The 24157-nt window shown below is 38.7% G+C and overlaps 1 protein-coding gene across 5 annotated transcripts in view; it reads right to left on the reverse strand.

Moving 5' to 3' along the window:
- Positions 1–3029: 3029 nt before the first annotated feature.
- NXPE1 (neurexophilin and PC-esterase domain family member 1) overlaps positions 3030–24157 on the reverse strand; it is a 28986-nt gene continuing 7858 nt past the window's right edge. Inside the window, exons 1-7 of one of the 5 annotated variants that reach the window (XM_046684807.1) lie at positions 21830–22092; positions 21094–21224; positions 20045–20153; positions 11220–11953; positions 8758–8819; positions 4187–4399; positions 3030–3809 (exon numbers count right to left, since the gene is read on the reverse strand). In XM_046684807.1, coding sequence (XP_046540763.1) covers positions 3274–3809; positions 4187–4399; positions 8758–8819; positions 11220–11953; positions 20045–20153; positions 21094–21224; positions 21830–21850 — 1806 coding nt within the window. In that variant the 5' untranslated portion in view covers positions 21851–22092 and the 3' untranslated portion in view covers positions 3030–3273. Of the gene's footprint in view, positions 3810–4186; positions 4400–8757; positions 8820–11219; positions 11954–20044; positions 20154–21093; positions 21225–21829; positions 22093–24074; positions 24124–24157 lie in introns of those variants that run through there. The other 4 variants (XM_046684811.1, XM_046684810.1, XM_046684808.1 and 1 more) reach the window with 4 other exon arrangements.

Below are 24157 nucleotides of genomic sequence, written 5' to 3' on the forward strand. Positions count from 1 at the left end.
CAGTATATTTTTGTTTACTGAATCAGTGAGTGAATTCAACATTTCTGGGAGGTGTAATGAGAGTGAGAGTATAAGAAATATAGAAGATTAGGAGTTGGTGGTTAGAAAGTGTGAGATGTTAGTTGGGTGATAACAAGGTTCAAGGTGTGGCCCTCAAAATGGGTTGTCAAAATACGTTAGATGTGAAGGTTACCGGTACTTGGAATGAAAACTCACCAGGAGGCTCGAGGCTTGAATTGGTTTGGATGTGGGATCTAAATTCTTTCAGGGCAGTGGAAGGAGTTTCGGGAGAGGATGAAGACTTAGCCAGCTACCTACTTATTCAGTGAATATGGGGAAACAATTAACTCTGTGAGGTAGGTCCTATCTTATATTCATTTTATAGATTAGAAAATGAAGCAGGAAGATGTTAAGTAATTTGCGTATGGCCATAAAATTAATAACTGCCAGTGTCAAGATTCATATCCAGGCAATCTGACTCTCAAGTCTGTGATCTAACTTTTCCATACCCACCTTCAAATTTGTGTGAATGTATGTGTGTCTGTGTGGTGGTGGTGGTGGGGCAGGTGTTGTTACTGTATGTGAGTACGACCCTAGGGGATGGTGCAGAGGCTGAGCACCATGAAACTCCTAGATTTTGTCCCATCAGCCAGAGTTGTCCTATGGGGCAGCTCAGGGAGCTCTTGAGTCTACTTTGTGTATACAGTGGTCCCCCCTTATCCACAGTTTCACTTTCCGAGGTTTCAGTTGTTCACAGTCAACCAATTGCAGCCATCCTCTGCTGCTGACATCCAACCATCAACATCCTGATGGCTCGATGATCCTCCTTCTGAAGGTCAATAGTAACCTAATGCTATGTCACAATGGCTACGTCATTCACTCACTTCATCTCATCACATAGGCATTGTATCATCTCACATCATCACAAGGAAGGGTGAGTACAGTACAGTAAGATATTTTGAGAGAGAGAGACACCATATTCATGTAACTTTTTTATAGTATATTGTTATAATTGTTCCATTTTATTATTTTGCTGTGAATAATTTGTAAATTAAACTTTATCATAGGTATGTACGTATAGGAAAAACATAGTATCTATAGAGTTCAGGACTATCTGTGGTTTCAGGCATCCTCTGGGGGTCTTGGACCATATCCCCCATGGATGAGGGGAGACTACTGTATAGTTTGGAAGGAGACTTTTCCATTCCATAGTCACCCTATCCTCCAAGACCCAGCTGGTCACAAGGGATGGAGACTGACATTTAAAAAAAAACCCTTAGGCATTTAAGAAACCATGATATTTCTTCAAAATGTACTGAACAATGTATCCACTTGTTTGACAAACATTTTAGGACCTGTCTTGCGCTGGGCATAGTAAGAGGCATTCAAGGCAAGATCCCTACTCAAGAGTAATTTAAAATTTAGTTGGAGACACAAATTAAGACAAAATAGGTTTAACTCTATCTCATTTACTTTGCTCTCTCAGGTTATAAAGTTATGGGTAAACTGAGGGAATATTAAATCTTTCCCAATTAAAAAACTACTTGGGGGCTGGCCCCGTGGCATATTAGTTAAGTTTGTGCTCTGCTTTGGTGGTCCGGATTCGTGGGTTTGGATCCTGGGCGTGGACCTACCCCACTCATCAGCCATGCTGTGAAGGCAACCCACACACAAAATAGAGGAAGACCGATACAGATGTTAGCTCAGGGATAATATTCCTCAAGCAAAAAAAAAAAAAGAGGACGTTTGCCAATGGATGTTAGCTCAGGGCAAACCTTCCTCGCTAAAAAAAAATTAATAATAGTAAAAAAATAAAAAGTGGCTCTTTACCACAGATAGTGTTAGATGTGCTGTTTGAGAAGCTTTATCGCCTTGCTTTTCACATTTAAGTCTATGATCTCCCTGAACAGTTTGTGTGTGTGTGAATAGTGTAATGTAGAGGTCCAATTTTATTTTTTTCCACATGGATATCCTGTTTTCCCAGAGGGGAAACTATTAATTTTTGTATGTTGAACTTGTTGTAGGTCATCTTCTAAATTCTTATATTTAGCCTCAGCTTGTTTTTTTTTCCTGAGGAACATTTGCCCTGAGCTAACATCTGTTGCCAATCTATCTTCCTCTTTTTTTGCTTAAGGAAGATTGGCCTTGAGCTAACATCTGTGCCGGTCTTCCTCTATTTTGTATGTGGGTCGCTGCCACAGCATGGCTGCTGATGAGTGGTGTAGGTCCACACCTGGGATCTGAACCTGTGAACCTTGGCCACCAAAACGGAGAGCACTGAACTTACCCAGTACACCATATGGGGCCGACTCCTAGCCTCTTAGTTTTTTCCTAGAAGAATGATGAAATAAGCATGGACAGTCAACTTCTGTTCCTTTCTCACATGTACTGCCAGTACATTATTGAATAGAAGTAGTGATAGGCATTCATGTTTTCTTCCTGAAATGTTTATGTTTCATTCATTAAGTGATATTTGTTGTAGTTTTCTGGTAGATAACCTTTCTCAAGTTACGGGAGTTTTCTTCTATTTCTAGTTTGTTACTAGTTTTTCCCTCAGCTTCCAAGGGATCTGTGTTCAATTTTGTCAAGTTTTTTCTTTTAAACTGGGGGTTGGCAAACTATGGTCTAGAGGTCAAATATGATCCACAATGTTTTTTTTTAGGGCCCATGATCTAAGAATGGTTTTTACATTTTTTCAAAGTTGGGTAGAAATTAAAAGAAGAACAGTGTTTCCTGACGTGAAAATTATATGAAATTCAAATTTCAATGTCCACATTTTATTGGAATATAGCCATCCTTATTTGTTTACCTGTTGTCTATGGCGGCTTTCTTGCTACAATGGCAGAGTTGAACAGTTGTGACAAATGACTTGCAAAGCCTAAAACATTTACTGTCTAGCCCTTTACAGAAAAACTTAGATGACCTCTGTTTAGACCATCATGGCAATCACAAGTTTACTGTCTTTTACCTTACTAAATTATCAGGTACAACTTCAGCCACAAGTAACAGAAATCATGACTCAAACTTGCTTAAAGAATAAGAACATTTATTATCATACATAGACAAGCTCCAAGCTTGGTGTAATCATTCTTCATGTCTGTTTCTTTTGGCTTTGCATCCTATGCCAGTTGTCTTTGTTTTTAAGCATCCTCCCTCCCCAGACAGATTATCTTAAATTTGATTTTCTTAGTCCCTAAAATAAATTAACTTCTTGGACAAAACAAGCAGGGTTATTTGCAGAGATTGAGCCACAGAGATTTTGTTGTTTGTGCTTTAGCAGATGTAGTTTAAGAACATGTTAATCTGATTTCCAATCACATGGTCAGGTGGGTGGACATTATTGGTGCCATATGCAATAGTCATGTCCCAGGCATCAATGACACCCACGTTGAGATCTTTGAAAATGTCCTTCATGGTAAGATATTGAATGTAACCATGGAAATCTCCAAAGCTTTCTGTGTTTGAATGCATCTCCCTGATGTTTTCTGTCTTAAGGATCACTTTGGTGGCTGGGCTTCTCAGGAATAGTCGTTCAATAGCCTTGCGGACATTGATGGCCCTGCGAATGAAAATGTCAATGGGGAAGAGTCTGAAGTGCTGGCCAAGTGTGATGCTGATGGCTGTGTTTTTGTCACCTGGTATCCGGTCAATTTCCCGAGGAATATAACCCTCTTCTATCACAGAGTAGAGTTGCATTGTGACAAAAGGATAACTATGTTTTTTCCATTGAATCTGAGTGTGTCTTTCTGCATCCAGGAGCAAATGTTTCTTAAAAAGTCCAGTTCCATGAAGATCAAAAAATTTTAGTGCTGATAAAAAAAAAATAAATCTTTTAACTAGAAGGCAATGATTAATATTTTTTAAAGGGATATCCTATCCTTTAAAGTAGTCACCTACCTAGATTATTTTTGACTGTAGCATTTCTACCCTCTAGGGCAGAGTACCTGTTCATACATGTGAAATGTCAATCAAAATGTAAAGTTCTCACTGGAGTTTATAAAGAGGAACATTTCTTGTGAAAGAGGGAATACAATATACTACACAATATATTTTAAATTAAAAGGCTCAAATATAGAAAGCTAAATGAAGTAAAAAACAAGACAGTCAAAATGAAAGAACAGAGATCGCCTTGAAAGTATTTTAAAATCAGCCTGAACTTCTAAAAGATTTAAAAATAATTACATACTTTTTACAACTTTGGGTAAGTAGTAGATCCACTGACGCAGCGTAGAGTCTCCCAGGAGGTAAATGAGTTTTCCTTTCAAACAGTCTTTTATCTTAATTGTATTAAACTGAGTCTGGTTGCAAAACGTTGTAATCCACCTTCCTTCGAAAGTGTAACCACCAGGGACAGGAACCTTCATTCCAATTTGGCATTTCTCTTTTATGTTTTCTCTCTCTGGTAACAGAGATACTTGTGGTAAGTGATTTTATTGGCATAAGTTAAATATCCAGCCTTCTTTCTTTCTTTTGAGGAAGATTAGCCCTGGGCTAACGTCCACAGCCAATCCTCCTCTTTTTGCTGAGGAAGACTGGCCCTGAGCTAACATCCGTGCCCATCTTCCCCTACTTTGTATGTGGGATGCCTGCCACAGCATGGCATGCCAAGCAGTGCCATGTCCGCACCCAGGATCCAAACCAGCGAACCCCAGGCCACCAAGAAGCAGAGCGTGTGCACTTAACCGCTGCGCCACCGGGCCGGTCCCTGTCCTTCCCTTTCTTGATCTCTTTCTCTCGTCCTCTAACTCCGATTTCCTAATTCCTTACCTTCCTAGTACATTCTTTGATCACCAGCTTTGCTTTAGGCAGTTCTACGCATTCTTTTGAGAGACTTTGAGTATCTTGACTCTTCCCTGTTCATTTTCTCCCAAATCTGGTCATTAGCTAAGTCCTGATGTTCTGTCATTTCTTTGCCATCCCTCCTGATTCTGTGGTGACTTAGGCCTTTGTCTCTAACCTAAATACTCGTGGTCTTCAAGTTGGTGTCCTTGCATCAAATCACTTACCTTTTGTTCCAGGAATGAAGCAATAATCTTATTTTTTCTATTAATTTTTTTATAGGAATATTTTTAATTTTTCAAAAAAGGCTTAAATATGTGATACTATGTCCACATTTCAAAAACCTCAAACAGTGTAAAATACCTAGCTTGAATTAATATTTTTTAATAGGATTTTGCTAAAGGTGCCATACAGCAGCCAACACAAACGAATATTTTGAGATTTTCCATCAAGTTCCTTTAGAATTACAGGCTCTGTGGCACATGGTCTGCCTTCTAAGGCATCACAGGTACCAAATGTTTTGCTGTGGCATAACAAGATGATCAGATTTCTCACCTGTGTGTTTCCTTGTCACTTATTATGCCACGCCCCCCACGGCCCCCACCCCCAGCCAATGCCTGTATTGCAGGTTTTGTTACATCAGCACTTCTGTGCCGATATCTCATTCTGTATTAGATAGGAAGCAAATAATAATGATTTAAAAATATAAATTTGCTTATCCCTCACGTAACAGTCCTAGAGTGAGCAGACCAGGGCTAATATGATATTCATGATATCAGGGACTCCAGTTCCTTCTGTCTTGTTGTTCTGCCATTTTTTGGGGGGGAAAGGGGGTAATAATCTTAACTTTATTATTTTTTCCCACAGCTTTATTGAGGTATAATTGGTATACAAAAAACTGCACACAATTAATGCATACAGTTTGATGAGTTTGAATATATGCATACATCCATGATACCATCACCACAATCAAGGTGCTGTTTTTAACCTATGACTTCAGTCTCATGGCCGACCATGGCTTTTTCATCTCTCCCCGTTATGTGTACAATTCAGCCAGTAGGAAGGGGAGAAATGAAAGGGTCGGCCAAGTTGTTTTACTTTTAAAGGCATGACTTAGAAGTTTCCCACATCACTTCCACTCACAATTCTGCCAAAAATCTAGTCACGGCCATAACTAGCTGCAGAGAATGCTGTGACGTTTAGCTTGGTGACCATGGGTCCAGCTAAAATTAGGGGGTTCTATTGTTAAAGAGGGAGGAAGAAATGGATATTGGGAGAACACCCACAGTCTCTGCTTCACTCTCTGTGCTTAGCTCCCAAAGGCCTTGCAGTCTCTGCCTATGTCCACTGTGTTTGTAACCTGTGGACAAAGTGGCAAAATGGTGCTGGTGGCAGAATTGGAAAATTCTGGAATAGCTCTTATCTGGAATTACTTGGATTAGCTATTAAGTCCTGGTGATTTGACTTGCTAAAGAGAGTTTTCATCATCCTCTAATTATTTTGGCATTTCAGTGTGATAGGGCTTCTTTGAGGCTTGTCAGCATTGCACCCTGGATGGTTGAATACCATAACCCTGGAAACTTACGGTCCGTACTTATTAAATATTCCCCATCCTAAGAATGTACTGGTATATTTGGTGAGAAGATAGCCTTTGAGCTTATTATTGTAAACCATATCTTGTATAATTTATGGGTCAAAGCATTCATTTTGCCAAGTGTCAAACGAAGTGCTCTGCAGGGCTATTTGAAATATATAAGAAATTCTGTTATGATTAGTCTTACATATTTATTTACTTAATAATTTTAGAATAGGCTTGAGTATTTTTAACACTATGTTGGTAATAGTGTTAAGATTCCATTATATTTGTGGATTAGTTTAGAGACTGTGGTGGGCAGGCTAAAGCCCTCCCACCCCCGACCCAAAGACAGCCAGTCCTAATCGCTGGGCTCTGTGAATATGTTACCCTCCCTGGCAAAAGGGACTCTCCACATGTGATTTAGGGTATGGATTTGAGATGGGAGATTATCCTGTATTATCCAGTGGGAACAATCTAAATCTCATCAGTCCTCAAAAGTACCAGAGGGAGGTGGAGGAACGGGTCAGAAAGATGTGATGTGAGTACTTGACCCACTGTTGCAGCTTTGAAAAATGGAGGAAGGGGGCTGTGAGGAATGTGGTGAGCCAGAAAAGGCCTGGAACACAGTCTATGCTGGAGCCTCCAGAAAGGAATGTGGCTTCTACACTTTGATTTTAGCTCAGTGAGACGTTTGACTACTGAACTACAGAACTGCAAGATGATGCATTTTGGTTGTTTTAAGCCACTCAATAAGAAAATGATACAGATGTCTGACATCTTTTCAGTAGCAAGTGATTCCATTCAGAAATAATATTTTTCTTCTATTTACCTAGATTTTATCTTATATCCTTCAGCAACTTTTTAAATTGTCTTTCTATAGATCATGTACTTTTTAAAAATTGTGAATTAGTTTTTGTGTGTGTGTGTGTGAGGAAGATTGGCCTTGAGCTGACATCTGTCATTAATCCTCCTCTTTTTGCTGAGGAAGATTGGCCCTGAGCTAACATCTGGGCCCATCTTCCTCTATTTTGTATGTGGGATGCCGCCACAGCATGGCTTGATGAGCTGTGCCTCAGTCCACACCTGAGATTTGAACCTGCGAACCCTGGGCCGCCAAAGCTGAGCACACAAACTTAACCACTACACCACCAGGCTGGCCCTGTGAATTTGTGTTTTTTAAAGCACAAAGTGGATCATATCACTCTCTTCCTTAATTGATTTTTGTAGCTTTCAAAAGCCTTCTGAATAAACCCTAAAATCCTCAGCATGGTACTTGAGAACCTCTATGATTTAGTTTCTTCCTCTCCTTTTAGCCTCATCCTTTGCTACATTCCATTAAATGCTCTCACTCCATTGGCCTGTTGAACAAAGTTCATGATAATTTTGCTCATGACTACAGTTATCAGATTAAAAATACAGGATACCAAATTGGAATTATTTCTAACAAGGAATAATTTTTGTGTATTTCTCCTGCAATATTTTCCCTTTATCTCATGTAACATGCATAAGCAATTAGAAATTACTCAAATTTAACTGATACCCTGTATTATTATTTGCTAAACCTGGCAACGCTACTCATGGTCTTTATGAGTTTTCCCTTTACTTAATTATCTGTCTATAGGTATTCTTCAGGGCTAAGTCAAATACCAACTTCAGCATAAGCCCTTTTGCCTTTTTTACTGTCTTCATAGAATTAGTAGGTTGAATGTCTTTCAGATGGCAGCCTTGCTAAACATTTATTTTTCTCCATTTGTCCGTAATGCCTCATATCTATTAGAACCTCAACAAACATTGGCTGAGTAAATGAATAAATTTAGGCAAGAAATCATTAGTTGAAGCAAATCTCCAAATGAATGTTATTGGTAAACTCAGGTAGGCTTTAAAGAAGGTTAAGGTAGTATAAACATTATTCTTCATCGGTAACATAGCTTGTGTTTGCCACTAAAACATGTTTAATGAAATGGAGTCTCTATATAAAATTGCTAAGTCCCTCCACTAAAGGTTAAGATGTTATTCCAACAGAGAATTAGGATAACCAAACCCAAATGTTCCTACTCTGAAGCTGTGAGTGTCCATCAGAGACGTTTGCACAGTGCCCTAGACAGAATCGCTGACTTAGGAGACGCACTCCCAGGTTTAAATATGAATGTAGGATATGAATACTTCCCCCTTTTGGATAAATTGAGATGAAATCTGTTATAAAAACAGTTTGAAATAATTTCTGTGAATTGGTTTCTCTCTTTAAAATCCAAAGCAATTGACACCATAGACACCTGCTAAGAATTATGCTCCAGGAAAACCATGATTACTAGGATTGGTACTGACAAACTTTCCTCTTCATAATACTGTCTCTTAGAAGATGCATGCCAAGCACCATCTACCACAGGACAGAGCAGACTTACGGTAACATTGGGAGACGTTAATGTGTTTAAGATGTTTCATCATTTCAACTCCCACATTGGACCTTCAAGAAATAAAACAGTAAATTAACCTAATGTCTGTCCACAGGATACAAGTAATAGAAGTCACCTGCTTGTGAGTGAAGGATAATTTAAAATTTTCTCCAGTTGGAAAGTAGTATTCTTTTAAATTTTGTACATATTGGGCATTGCATATGAATTGGGATTTTGGAAAACTGTCTAACTTTCTGAGAGCACCTAAAATCCAGGGTAGCTCTACTCATCTGCCACATGCAATCAGTGTGTCCTGGAATTTTAGATTCAACGTATTTATCTAATTGGCAAGTTCTCTTCTCTTTTGCTGCTTCCACATCACTTATGCGAGTTAATACAGTATTTTCCTTGGATTATTATGAGCCTCTAATTGGTCAGGCTCTCTCAGTTTTAGCCCACCTATTTTCTTCAACATAACTGCAAGAACACCATTTCTAATTGCAAATACAATTGCATTCTTGCTTAAAATCCTTTATTTAAAATTCCCATCACTTACCTGAGGTGTTCAGGCTCCTTAGCTTGGCATGAAGACCCCTTATCACAGGGATCCTGCTTCCCTCTTTATCCATGTTTTCTGCTGTGTTTACCTTCCATTTGCCCTAGAAACTTGCTTTCTGAAGATCGTAAGGAAGATATGCATGAAGGAAGATAACGCATTTGCCTAGTCCACTGCTGTCTCCCTAATATCTATCAAAGTGGCTGGCAGAAAGTCGTGTTCAGTCTGATGCATGAATTAATATACATTGCATTTCTGTCCTCCAGTTAATGAAAGACTACCTCACTCTCCCTGCTTTGAAGCTCTTACCTTCTCTTTGACTCGCTCTTTGTTTCAAACCCGTGTACATGTGTCTGTAAGTGGTGGCAGGCAGAAAGGGGCTACAAGGGGAATGGGGACCCACGTGCCAGGTACAACAGATATAAGTGGTACCCAATTCTCTGCTGTGGATGTCTCTTGAGGTTCACTTTGAAGAAGGGAAGGGAGCAGCACATTTTCATCCTTATTTTGCCGGGACTTAGGTCTCAAGATGGTTAGTGGGTAGGAGGAGATTTGGTGAGTTGCACCATCAGAGATCAAACGGAAAAAACAGAGAGCCAATGTGCTTTTACTTATTTCAGAAGGGAGTCAGGGACTATATATCAGGAGCCAACACTTGGACAACTATGTGAGATGTGGAATGCATGTTATTTTTCCATGGTTGTTATCCATACTTTCTCTTGGCATATTTTTTGAAAGCTTAAGGAAGAAAGACTGTAAGCTTGACTTTGAAAACTGCTAAGAAAGGGGTTGTGAGAACCTAGCATTCCACTTTGTCACTAGGGAAATTGAATCCCCAGGAAAAAAAAATGGATAGTTGCAGAATGGAAGGGAAAAAGAGATGGACTGAGCCTGAGACTTACAGAAAGTTAGCAAAGAAGCAAGAGAGTCTGAAATGGATAGGTCATCCCAGGGCTTAGCCCACAGGTTCTGAGATTTGTGGTGGCACATAGCTACCCTTTGCAGATTCTCAAAGTGGCTTAGGACGAGACCCTGATAGTTCATTCTAAGCAATGAAGTGTTTTCCAGCTTGGTGGAGAACTGGGAGACCAGGAAATGAGCATCTGTTTATGAGCAAGGGGAGAAAGGCATGGCATTGATGCAGCCATAATTGATAGGAGAAACGTGCTTGCTCCCCAGTTTGTGGAGTCCTGTTCAACCAGGGGCTTCCAAGAATCACTGGATCACGATTTGGGGAGTTTGAAGGACTCCTGCAACCTGAGCAGCACATACTGAGGAATATCTGATCTTGAGATCAACTGGAGATGACCAGTAGGAATTGGCTTTTTGGAAATATTACTTAGGCTGCAGTGTGGACAGTGGTTTAGAGAGGGTAGGATTGGTGGGAGGGAAGCTATGACAAATAGTCTAGATGATAAGATGAGGATCTGAACTCAAATAGCAGCACTAGGCATGGAGAGAAATGGATGAGTACAAAAGATATTTAAAGGCAGAATCTACAGAATATGATATGGGGGATGAAGGAGCATGGAGGTTATCACACACTTATCAAGGAATCCTTTTTTGCTGTAACATCTATTAACACATAGCAGAATACTTTTACACTGAACGTATTTTATAAAACCTAGGACTACAGTAAAAGACATGACTGAACCTGAGAATACTGGTCATCAGGGAGAAGTACAGGCATGTATAACAGATTTCCACCTTGGGTAGCCCTCTTTTATTGAACATTTCAGTGAGAATGCCAACCTTGGCAGTGAGAGTCATGGACAGGGGGCTCATGAAGACACCACATTTCTCAGCAGACTTTGAGTAGAAGAGGCATCCGAGAGGGTCATGCTCAATGTTAACTGAGATGGGCAATGTAGCTCTGCCTGTAGGCACCTCTCAGTGTACCTAAAAGTATGCTTACCTGTTAAAAAGGCTTTTTTCCTTGACAGTAAGATAAGAAATTTCTCTATTCTTGGTGGTCATGTGAGTCAGGGCCTCACAGGGCATGTGTTGAGGTCTCACGCAGTAGAAGGCTTCTTGGTCTCGAGTCTCCAGGTACTCGCACAGTTCAGCACTTGATATTGGGGTCAGGCCACATTCAGTGAAGACTTGGCTGGTGCCATTAACAAATTTACCTTTGAAAATCACTCTGTCATAGCCTTGGTTCCTTGCCCTCCAGAGAGCTGACACCCCTTCACTGGGGTGGATGAGCAGGAGAGACAGAGAGACCTGGCCCTCCCAGAACAGAGTGAAGCTGACAAGGTAGGTGCCGTTGTTAAAGTCTGTCACCTTTCCTGAAGCGCCTGCCTTCAGGGCTGGGGAGGACATCCTGGCCCTCAGGAAATCCCCGCCATATTCCTTCCTGCGTCCCAGGTGGTCCCTCACCTCCACCAGGATGTCTAGTTGATCGCCCCTGCAGTATGTGTCTTGAGGGTTGAGGATGGTGACTCTGCTGTGCGCTGCACTGGTGGTGGTGTTCACATGGGTGAAAGGTCTGGGTGGGATCAGCTGGTCTAGTTTCTCCTTGATTCTCTTTATTTTCAGCTCAGTCTCTGTTGGTGACTTTAACGGGCTCAGTGTTGTTTTAGTTTCTGAAGACACTGTGAAGTTGTTCCAATGATAGAGGGAGATGGGTAGGTTTAGAGCAGACCAAAACTGGAATGACAAGGAGTGTGACATACTGTGAAATGAGCCTGTCCAAGTCATTTTTACTTATTATGAATTTAAATATCTATTTACATATTATCATCAGTATTATGTAAATGCTCTGACAATTTTGAATAAAATGTAAACATTTATCTTTTAACCTCAATATTTTTAGAGAATTCCTGAACAGTTGTAGATAAATATGTTGAATCCAAAATATAGAGCTCAGGGAATTCATATGAGTTAAACTGATTCTGGTGCATTTACTCTCCTTTCCTTATACATCTTATATCCAGTCATCACTTACTTCTGTTAGTTCTACTTCTGTGTATATTTTACCTACGACTAATGGTCTTTTCCTCCCCAGCTGTGTTGTAGTTCAGGCCACCATCATTTGTTGCATGGATTATAGTAGTCATCCCAAGGGTGCAGATCATCTTCAGTCCTGCTTTCTCTCCAGTTAATTTTCTCCAGTGTATCTAAATCAGTTCTTCTGAAAACTCCATTCACGTCTCCTCCATGCTTAAAACCCCTTCAATGGCTTCTCATTACTCTTGGGGTAAAGTTCGATCTTCATATGGCTTTATGCTGTGGCCTCTTTTTAACTCTCTCGTTCCTGCCACTCTTTCTCTTGCACTCTACGTTTTAGTAAGACTAACCTTTTATTTTCAGGAGCTGACCTTCCTTTCTTTCAGCTCTTGCTCTTTACTAATACATTTTCCTCTTCCTGGATTGCTCACCACCTCCACATTTTCCCCAAAACCACCTAAATATCTGTTAACTTCTAACTTAGAAGTCGTTAGAACCTTAGAGGTCCCTTCTTATCCTTTTAGCATTAGACCTTGTTTTATAGGTACTCAAATTCAGTGATTTCCAATCTTGTTGATAGTCAGAAGGTTCACAGCAAAATTGAAAGGAAGGTATAGATATTTCTCATATACTCCCTGCCCCCACACATTCACAGCCTCCCCCTTTATCAACATCCTCCGCCAGAGTGGTACATTTGTTACAATTGATGAACCTACATTAACACAATATAATCACCCAATGTCCATACTTTACATTACACTTCACTCTTGCTGTACACTCTATGGAGTTGGACAAATATATAATGACACGTATCCATCACTATAGTGTCATACACAGTATTTTCACTGCCCTAAAAATCCTAAGCATAGGAAATTTTTTTACAGCCCTAAAATTATTCTGTATGATACTGTAGTGGTGGATGCATGACACAATGCAAAAATCCATACAATGAACCTTAATCTATGCAAAATTTGAAAAAATCAATTAGGAGATTGGGAGACACAAGGATGAAATGTAGACCGACAAAATCTAACTGTATTATAAATATATGACATAACCCTTCTGAAGGGGATGGGGTCTTAGGGGTCGGTGACCTAAGTAACTTTGGAAATGAATGGTGGAGACTGTAAGACTAAAGACTAAACACAAAAGAAGTTGCATATAAGGACTGTACTCTTCGTTAACAGCTCAGAAACTATCAATTATGTATAATGGGATTGAACAAATAAGCAAATGGATGACAGCTGATGGGAGTCAGATTTCTCATTGTTAGAGTGGGAGGTTACAGACAAGCAAGAGAGGAAGGCTTGAGTGAGCTGTATGATAATGGATGAGAGAAATATCAGGATGTACTCATGTTTAGCTTAATATGGATTCAGATTTTATATATTTATAAATGTACACACAAATTATAGATATATGTGTATTACTGGTTAGTAGCACACATGTTTCTGAGCTCTGTCTTCTGAGAGGGTCTAGAAGCAAAACACCCCAATAGTAACAAACACACTCAGTGTCCAGATCTTGGTTTCTGATACCATTCTCCTGTAAAAGGAACCAGGGCTCCTTGGGTAAGTGGCTGATTCTAGGACTAGGGCAAGGGACATACAAGATAAGCCTGAAGTATCTTGTAGTTCCAGAAAGGAAGGAAGTACTCAAAAACAAACAAACATAGGAGCCAACTGAAAGAGTTCTCAATGGCCAAAGCTGGAACAATTTGAACAAGAAAAGAATGTTGTGTTGCATTATAACCCAAAGGATGAAACAAATATTCATGAGTCCACACTGATGTAAATAAAGGACTGAATAAATAAGTATATGGGGAACAATAGACAAATCTCCTGTAAAAAGGAATTCCAAATAATTTATGTGGATACTCCCCCATTCAAAGAGGTGGAACAGAACTGCCCAGTCCTCAAGTGTGGGATTGATCTGGTAACCTTGCTCTTAAAGAGCACAATGTGGAGAAGAGTGGGCGAGGAGGAAGAGGAATCTTATCATGGAGAAACCTGAAAAACACTACATCAGCCAGATGATCAAATTTAACATCATCAGTAATGAGTCATGTTGGTAGCATGTGTCCTTGATATGATGTGACGAGAATGGCACTTTACCACTATGGTCTTCCTTCTACACACCCAAAATCTGTTTAACCATGAGAAAAACATCAGACAAGCTAGACTGGAAGGACATGCTATAAAATACCTGACCTTTGTTCCTCAAAACTGTCAATGCTGTCACAAACAAGAAAAGTCTGAGAAACTGTCACAGTCTTGAGAAGCCTAAGGAGATGTGACGACTAAATGTAATGGAGCATCCTAGATGGGATCCTGCAACAGAGAAAGGTAAAAACTAAGGAAATCTGAAGAAAGTGTGGACTTCAAATGATAATAATGTGTCAGCATGAGTTCATTAGTTGTGACAAATATGCTATATAATGTGAAAAATAGGGGAAATTGGGTGCAAAGTACAGAGGAATAATTCTCTGTGATATTCTTGTAATTTTTCTGTAAATCTGAAGCTATTCTAAAATAAAAAGTTCATTAAATCTTAATAAAATTAGAAATTGGACAGGAATACAGCAGGTAAAAGCAAAAGAAAAAAACAAAAAGGAAAGTAAGCAGGTATTTGATAAGGGTAACATTCACACCAAAAAGTATTGAGACAAAAGACGACACTTTAGGGGCTGGCCCTGTGGCCGAGTGGTTACATTCACGTGCTCCGCTGTGGTGGCCCAGGGTTTTGCTGGTTTGGATCCTGGGTGTGGACATGACACTGTTCATCAGGCCACACTGAGGCGGCATCCCACACGCCACAGCTAGCAGGACCCACAACTAAAATATACAACTATGTACTGGGGGGATTTGGGGAGAAAAAGCAGAAAGAAAAAAAAAGAAAAAAGAAGATTGGCAACAGTTAGCTCAGGTGCCAATCTTTAAGAAAAAAAAAGGACACTTTATATGCTAAAGGATAATTAATCCACAAATGATTAATATTTATGTACACAGTACAGCAATACATTTACAAGGCAGAAAATATTGGAGGTTCAAGGAGACATACAGAAATTCACATGAATGATTGGTGCCTTTAATACATGACATATCTAAGACATATCAAATGGACCCAAAATTCTCAAGGTTCTAAAAGACCTAAATAATACGGCCAGTACAGCAGATCTTATAGATATATACTGATCTGTGAATTCCAGTAATAGAGAATATACCTTCTTTTCAAGGACATATGAAACCTTTAAAAATATTGTCTGTATCTTAGGTCACAAAGAAAATCTAAATAAATACTAACTAATAGAAATAATAAAAGAACATTCTTTGATTATATGCACATATTTAAGAAAAATTCATTAAAAAACCCCCAAATACTATTCCACCTGAAAGTTAAAAAATTAGTTTCTTTCTTTCTTTTTTATTGCGGTTACGTTGTTTTATAACATTATATAAATTTTAGGTGGATGTTGTTATATATTTCGATTTCTGTGTGGATTACATCATCTTCACCACCCAAAGACTAATTACAATCCATCACCACACATGCGCCTAATCAACCCTTGAGTCAAAGAAAAATACAAAATAATATTATAGAGTTTTGTTAAAATAAACATAGTTAGCACATTATATCAGAATCTATGAGATACAGCTAAAACAATTATTAGATGAAAATGTATAGTATTGTCTCTCTGTGTATACATGTAGACTATATCGCCTCTCGATGGTATCTATTGAGTCTATGTATATAGACATTGTCTCTATGTTTTTCTTTTTTCTCCATATATATATGAATTAAACACCCATCTAAAAAGTCAGAAAAAGGGAAAACAAAGTAAATGAAAAGGAAGCAAAGGGAAGAAGTTAGTCAGAAGGGAAAAGCAGAATTAATGCATTAAAAACTGCAAAATAATAGAACAAACAAAAAGCTTTTTTTATTAAAAAGAATCAGCAAAATAGACAAGCTTCAGCTAATCTAGTCAATGCAAAGGGAAGAAAACACAAATATGAGAAATTAGAATGCTTATGAGGAAGACCTCTAAAGAGGGAAAATTTTAAAAAGTTACGAGAGACTTTTTTGCAATTTTAAGCGAATACACATGAAACTCTAGGTAAAATGGATAATTAAGGGAATACAGCTTACTAAAATTGACCCTGGTGGAGACAGAGTCTAAACAGATAAATTAATCATAGAAAAAAGTACAAGAGTACTCCCACAGCCAGATTGGAGGAATTCTGCCACACTTTAAACATCAGCCAATCTCCATACTACTTAAACAACGTCAGCACGCCGGCAAAACAAACAAACAAGAGAACACTTCCAGATTCATTTTATGAAGTATGTATATTTCCCCAAACCTGATAAAAATGTACCAAAGAAAACTGTATATATATAAATATTTATGTAGAAATCTTAAATAGAATATTAACCAACTGAATCCAAATGAATATTAGAAAAAATAATATATCATGACCCGAGAGTTTTATTCCAGGAATATAAATTTGGATCAGTTTTAGCAAATCCTTTAATATAATCCATCATGTTAATACAGCTAATGAGAGACAGCTAATGAGAGAAATTATGCAGTTATCTCCATAGATGAAAAAAAGGACTTTGACAAAATTAGCGTTGATTCATGTTAAAAACACTAAACAAAAGAAATTTATGGATCATATGGTAGATCTATCCTTAATTTTCTGAGGATACTCCAAACTGCTTTCCATAGTGGCTGCACCAGTTTGCACTGCCACCAGCAGTGAACAAGGGTTCCCTTCTCTCCACACCCTCTCCAACATTTGTTGTTTCCTGTCTTGTTAATTATAGCCATTCTGACTGGAGTGAGGTGATACCCTTGTGCACTGCTGGTGGCAGTGCAAACTGGTGCAGCCACTCTGGAAAGCAGTTTGGAGTATCCTCAGAAAATTAAGGATAGATCTACCATATGATCCAGCTATTCCACTGCTGGGTATTTATCCAAAGAACTTGAAAACACAAAGGCATAAAGATACTTGCACCCCTATGTTCACTGCGGCATTATACACAACAGCCAAGACTTGGAAGCAACCTAGGTGCCCATCAAGGGACGAATGGATAAAGAAGATGTGGTATTTATACACGATGGACTACTACTCAGCCATAAGAAATGATGAAATCCAGCCATTTGTGACAACATGGATGGACCTTGAGAGTATTATGCTGAGTGAAATAAGCCAGAGGGAGAAAGTCAAATACCATATAATCTCACTCATAAATAGAAGATAAAAACGACCAAAAAAACCCCAAAACCACATAGCATTGGAGATTGGACTGGTGGTTACCACAGGGGAAGGGGGAAGGGGGAGGGCAAAAGGGGTGATTAGGGTCACATGTGAGGGGATGCACTATAATCAGTGTTCGGGTGGTGAACATGATGTAATGTATCCAGAATTTGAAATTTGATGTACATCCGAAAAAAATAAAAATTAAAAAAACTTTCTGTTAAACAAACATTTTTAATTTAATTAAAATTTTAAGCAAATGGCTCCAAATTTTTGTCGTTATCAACAATACTGTGATAAATTTCTTGGTACATAAAAAAAAAGAAATTTATGGATCTTATCTGCATGTAAGAAATATACTTTAGCCCAAAAGCTAGCATCTTACTTAAGGGAAAACACTAGTGGCTTTGCCACCAAAATCAGGAAGAAGAGAAGGATGCCCACTACTCCAAGATTATTTAACATTGGGTTGGAGGTATAGTTAATGCACTTAGACAAGAGAAGGCAATTAGAGACTTTAGAGTTGGAAAGGAATAGTTAAATAGTTTTTATTGTCAGATGCAGTGATTATTTATCTGCAAAACTCCAAAGTATCAATGGAAAAATGATTGCAAACAAAAGAATTTAGTAAAATAGCAGGTCATAAAATTAATGTATAAAAACTAATAGCACTTGAAAACATTTCCGCAAAAAAGCTGCACATGGATGTTGATAGGAGCTTTATTAATAATTGCCAGAACCTGGAACCAACCAAGATGTTCTTTAGTAGGTGAATGGTTAAACCATGGTACATCCGGACAATGGAATATTATTCAGCACTAAAAAGAAATGAGCTATCAAGCCACGAAAAGACATGGAATGAACTTAAATGCATGTTACTAAGTGAAAGAAGCTAATCTGAAGAGGCTACCTACCCTATGATTCTAATTATATGACATTCTGGAAAAGGCAAAACTACAGAAATAGTAAAAAGGTCAGTGGTTGCCAGAGCTGAGGAGGGATGAGCAGGCAGAACACAGAGCATTTTTAGGGCAGTAAAAATACTCTGTATGATATTATAATGATGGACACATGTTATTATACATTTGTCTAAATCCATAGAATGTACAACACCAAGAGTGAACCCTAATGTAGACTATAGACTTTGGGTGGTTATGATGTGTCAATGTAGGTTTCTTCTTGGTAACACATGTACCACTCTGGTGAGGGCCGTTGATAATGGGGGAGTCTATGCATGTGTTGGGGGCAGGGAGTATTTGGGAAATCTCTGTACTTCCCTCTCAGTTTTTCTGTGAACCTAAAATTGCTATAAAAAAATAAAGCTTTAAAAAATAAACACAAAAACTCCATATCTTTAATATATACAGACAAAAAACCAGAGAGAAGATAAAGTGGAAGAGATGATCTGACATGATAGCAACATGACAGTAAAATAGTTATAAACTTAACATGAATGTCTAAGACTTACTTGAGGAAAACTCATGAAATACTATTGAAGGAAGCAAAATTGACTTGAGCAAATGGAAAGGAAACCATGTGCTTGGATAGAAAAACTTAACATCATAAATATACTATTTCTTTTAAAGTTAATTTATACGCTTAATGAAATCACAAAAAAATCAGTAATTTTTTCTGGAGCTAGACAAGTTAATTAGAGAATTCACTTGAAGGGCAAATAGGAAAGAATAGCCCCATAAATATATGGAGGGTAAAAAAAAGCAGGGGTGGTAGGTGTGGGTAGGATTAGCTCTACTAGATATTAAAATCTACTCATAAAGTCTCTATAATTAAAATAGGGTGTTTGGTGCATGAATAAAAAGACAATGGAACAGAACTGAAAATCAGAAAAAGACCTCGTTATAAATACAAATTTAGTATACTATAGAGGCAGCACTCAAAATCGGTGGGGGTACAAAATGGAATTTTAAACAAGGCGATTAGGATAACTGAACAGCCAATATGGAAAAAGGTGAAGTGAGATCAATACCTCATGCCATTCAACAGGATAAATTCCAAGTGGATTGGATATTTAAACATAAAAAATGGAACTAAGTAAAAAAATAAGAAAACTTGGGTGGATTCCTGTACAACCTTAGAGTGGGAAGAACTTTTCTGTGACTCAATATACAGAAACAATGAAGGAAACTGGATTACTTTAAAAATAACTTTTGCATGGAAAAAGAAATCATAGACAAAAAAAAAAATAAGACAAAATGAAAACCTGGATTTACATCGTCAAGTAATATATTCACCTGGATTTAGTAACAAGAAAGTCATCAATGGTCTTAACAAGGGCCATTTTGGGGGCATGTTGGAGATGGAATCCTGATTAGAATGGATTGAAAATGAATGGGAAGTAAGGAAATGGAAATAGTATCCACAATCCCTCTGAGAAATTAGGTAGAGAAGGGGAGAAGGAAGAGCAGAGTTGGATGGGGAAAGGAGGGGAAGGGTTTGGCTGGTGGGGACTGACTTGAGACAGGTCACACTGCTGGAAGCTTCAGGTCAAACTGGAGAAAAATCTTCCTACCTTTCTGGAGTTTTGAGAAATCGTGAAAATCATCCAGGCAACTACTAAAAGAGACATCAACATCAGCAATATTTTTTGAAACAGTATATTTGAGGACATGATGAGTGCCCTAGGAGAGAAGACACAAGAGAGGGAATGGAGTAAGGAGCGAATCTCTCTGTGCTCATTGTTCTATTTTTAACTTGTAATAGGTCTCTGAGACTTTGTTCCTCCTTTGTGAACCACTTTCTTCTTTCTCTCTCATAACCAACAACTCATACCCCCAAACTTTTCACCCACCTATTGGCTACCTATCCAGGTTTTAGTGAAGATTATTGCTTCCTCCTTCCTGGACCCTGAAATGGGAGTCAGATGGCCCTCATGTGTTCTCTCACTGTGCTCTACTTTCTCAGTTATAGCACTTGACGCAATTACAATGAGAAGCATAAAAATCGATTCATCAGCCTGTCTTTTAGAAGAAGACTTAGGATAGCTGATGGGTTATATAAGAATATGCTTATGTTACGAACATAATCTGTAAAATGCCCTTAAAAAATATTGGTTATGTTAGCTGGGTGGGGCGGTGGGGCTGGTAGCTTTTGTTTTGCTGAGCACCAAGTACAAAATTTCGAAGCAGGAACTCCTTCAGGACTTCATTACTCTGCATAATAGAGAAGAGATGACCCAACAAGGCTAGGTACCACATGAGGAAAGGAGATGGGAAGAGGTGGTGAAGGGGAGAAGGGGTGAGGGAGAGAAAGGGAGAGTGGGAGAGAAGCCCGTCCCCACATGTCCATGTTAGTGTGGTCATGGAGAACAGAAATCAAATTACATGCATTTTAAACAACTTATTTTGGGGTGCAAGATGTAAAGTCTTTCCTTTCCTTTCCACTGTCCCTCCCCAAATTCTCAGGGAAATCTAGCTTGTGTGAAAAGTTTTTGTGTGAATGGGACTCATTTGGTGGAATCAAAAGAGGTTCCATGTTTGAATCTGGTTGGTGCAGAGCAAAAACAGGGACTGCACATGCAAAACAGAAGGTAGACAAACGGTCAGTTTATATCTGGCTAACCTTGGGGGAGTCCAGGATGAAACTGTTTGAAACAAGGTGCAGTACACAGCCACAACTCTTATTAAATCACTATCTGAACGATGACTTCTTTCCAGTTGTTGGAGCCTGGTGTGGGAGAACCTGTGGAGGTGCTGAGTTCCGAGTCCAGATTGGTATGGGGACACAAATGAATGAATGCAGGAGAGAGGACAAAGTGACAGCTCTAATCTGTGTCACATACTACATTGCAGTAGTTTTCTTACCTTCTGATTGCCAAAAGACTGTCAAATTATTAAGGAATTGGAATAATATCTATCTCAGGATTGTGTGTCCAGGGCCCAGCACAGTGTCCCACAAACACATTAGTTGAATGAATAATTTAAAACCAAATCCTGCTTTTCAGACCAACTTCAACGTCTATCCCCTGAAATTCTGTATTTTCTCAGAATGTACAAACAGCATATTTAACAGGGCAAAAAAATCATAGTCAAGGGGCAACTCTGAGTCCCTTCTCCCCACCATTCTAGAGATTGACCCAGGTCTTCTCACTTTTAAGTGAATTTTGTAGCATGTGAGTTACAATGTACGGTCTAATTCTTTCTCCTTACCTAGGAAGTAGTGGGTGTAATTAACTTTCAGCAATCTTTAAAAAAAAAAAGATTAAAATTGCACTTAGGAATCAGACTTTCAACCTCCCTTTCAGAGATCTTAAAGCTATTCTGTTTACTTATTTATTTGAAAAATATCGAATACTTACCAAATAAGTGCCAGGTACCATGGAAAATGTTGATGATAAACCGACAATAAAATAAACATTTGTGTAGGATTAGAATACAGTAGTAGAAATACCAAGTTCTTGTTGGTCTCCGAATAAGCCTTGTTCTTCCATGCTTGCGAGTCTTTGCATCACCTCTTCCCTTACTGTACGCTGATAGCCCCTAATCCCCACCACGCTCCCTGGTAAACTTGCAAAATTCCTATTCATCATTTGACCTTGAGCTTGAGTACTAATTATTCCTTCCTCAGTAGTTTTAGTTAATCATTTATTCCTCTGTGCTCCCATATGCATACCTTTGTTATTGAAGGGTAGCAAAATATGCCACCCCAAAATATGCCTCTTTGGCATAAGTATTTTGGGCTGATTATTTTGAGAAACTGCAGAGATAGAAGCAGCTCTGAAATCAGAGTAGAAGTTTCCCCTTTGTAAGGGCAATTTTACGTTAGAAAGGGGGCCTGTCCCAGGAACAGAGCTACTACTAGAGATCATTTGTTTATCTGAGAGACACAACTGCACGAAAGGGCAAACATTATTTACGATCCATGTCCTCTTCTCAGCTTCCTGTGAATTGCCTTCCTACCTTTTGAAGCTCCAGGCCGCTATCCCTTTACTGAGCTCGGGATAGTATATAAACCTTAGTGCCTGGCTGCCTTTTGAGTCTCATATCGTTATGGGTCTCCTGTACATATGTAATTAAAATAGTTTTTTTCCCCTCCTGTTAATGTGTCTTTTTATTATAGGGAGGTCTCAGTCAAGAACCTAGAAGGATAGAGGGAAAATTCTTTTTCCTCCCCTACAATTTGATGACCATTACGAGACCTGCTGAGATATCCTGCTTGCTCTGGAACCTGCAGATGAGATCTTGAAAAACTGGCAGAAGCTAGCACAGGGTAAGAATTCTTACCAAAGCCAGCTCTCCTGGATCTGTGTCTAGTTGAGAGAGAAAGGTAAAACTTTCATGTTGTACCTTCCTTTCCAAATTCAGATTAGAAGGAGAAAAACATTTGTTAGAATTTGCTGTTTGGATTGTGACTCTGGTTAATATTTGGTTTTGGGTACCCATTGGTTATTGATCCTGTTCCTCCCAGGGACAGCTATTATTTTCCTTTTTATCTTGTTGTATGATCTGAGAACTTGGCTTGGCTTTCTGCCTGCCCAAGGCATGCAAGTTATTGGTTCTGCATGTGTAGGCAGCTCAACTGTCAGATTAGGGGCCCTGAAAATATGGCCAGACAAATGTGGGTTGCACACCATTTGTGGTTTGTCCTACCAACTGCTGCCAGCTCTCAGGTGAATTGTCTAAGTCTTTCTTTCTTTTGGCTGTCTTTGGGAATAGCTTTCGATCTTGGGAGGACTGTATCTTTTGCACTGTCTTTGGGGACACCTCTTGAGTCAATGATTAAGTCATAAAAGGCTCATTGGTTTTGGTTGAGTCACTTGAGGTTTACCTTTAGTTTAAAAGAAAAATGGGGAAAAAAGGAGTTCAAGACTACCAGGAGTAATTACTGTTTGTCCTGGCTGAAACTCGATAAGATATTTGAAAGGATTTTTTTTTAAGTAGCTCTATAGTCAGAAGTTGGCCAAATTGGAGGCTGATATTTGGAGCCTGATAGGAACATTTTTTTAAGGCCTTCTCTCCTAAGCCAAAACAAAACTATGTACTCAAAGGAGAAGAAAACATCCTGAAGACTTTGTGGAAAAATTTTAAGACATTCCAAAGACACACAGCTGTAAATCTAGAACATAGGAATCTTTTAATTTCCATAACAGTTGGAAATCTTCTCCCTGATATAAAGGAGCAAATAGAAAAGAAATGTGTTTAGATGGGTGGGTCAGCCCCTTGATATCATTCAGGCTGCAACCCAATTCTTTGAGGAATTAAAAGCAACTGTCCATATCTTGCAAATTGAGTCTTTACAAAGCCATAAATGTGGCTCTAGAAGCAATTCAGAGTTTTCTCAATCTTACCAATCACCAAACCTCCTCTATTCATCTCAGAATGTTGTAAATATTGTAAAAGATCAGGATATTGGAGACAGAAATGCCCTGCACTTAAGAAAAAGAAGGAGAAATTTAAATAGTGATTACCCTAGACTTCTGAAAATAGACAAATATACTACAAAGACTCTAGGAGAAAACTTACATTCTTTCTTGGCCCCTGAAAATGTAAATCTTAACGATGTATTTGAAATATAAACACTCAAGGAGATAACTGAAACACTACCTGCAGTTTCCTGAGACTGAAGAAAAAAAAAGGGAAAAGAGGCATTTAAAAATATAAACAGCTGGGCCTGCTTGGTGGCATAG

This window comes from Equus quagga, chromosome 14 (genome assembly GCF_021613505.1).
Source record: "Equus quagga isolate Etosha38 chromosome 14, UCLA_HA_Equagga_1.0, whole genome shotgun sequence".
In the NCBI taxonomy this organism is placed as follows: domain Eukaryota; kingdom Metazoa; phylum Chordata; class Mammalia; order Perissodactyla; family Equidae; genus Equus; species Equus quagga.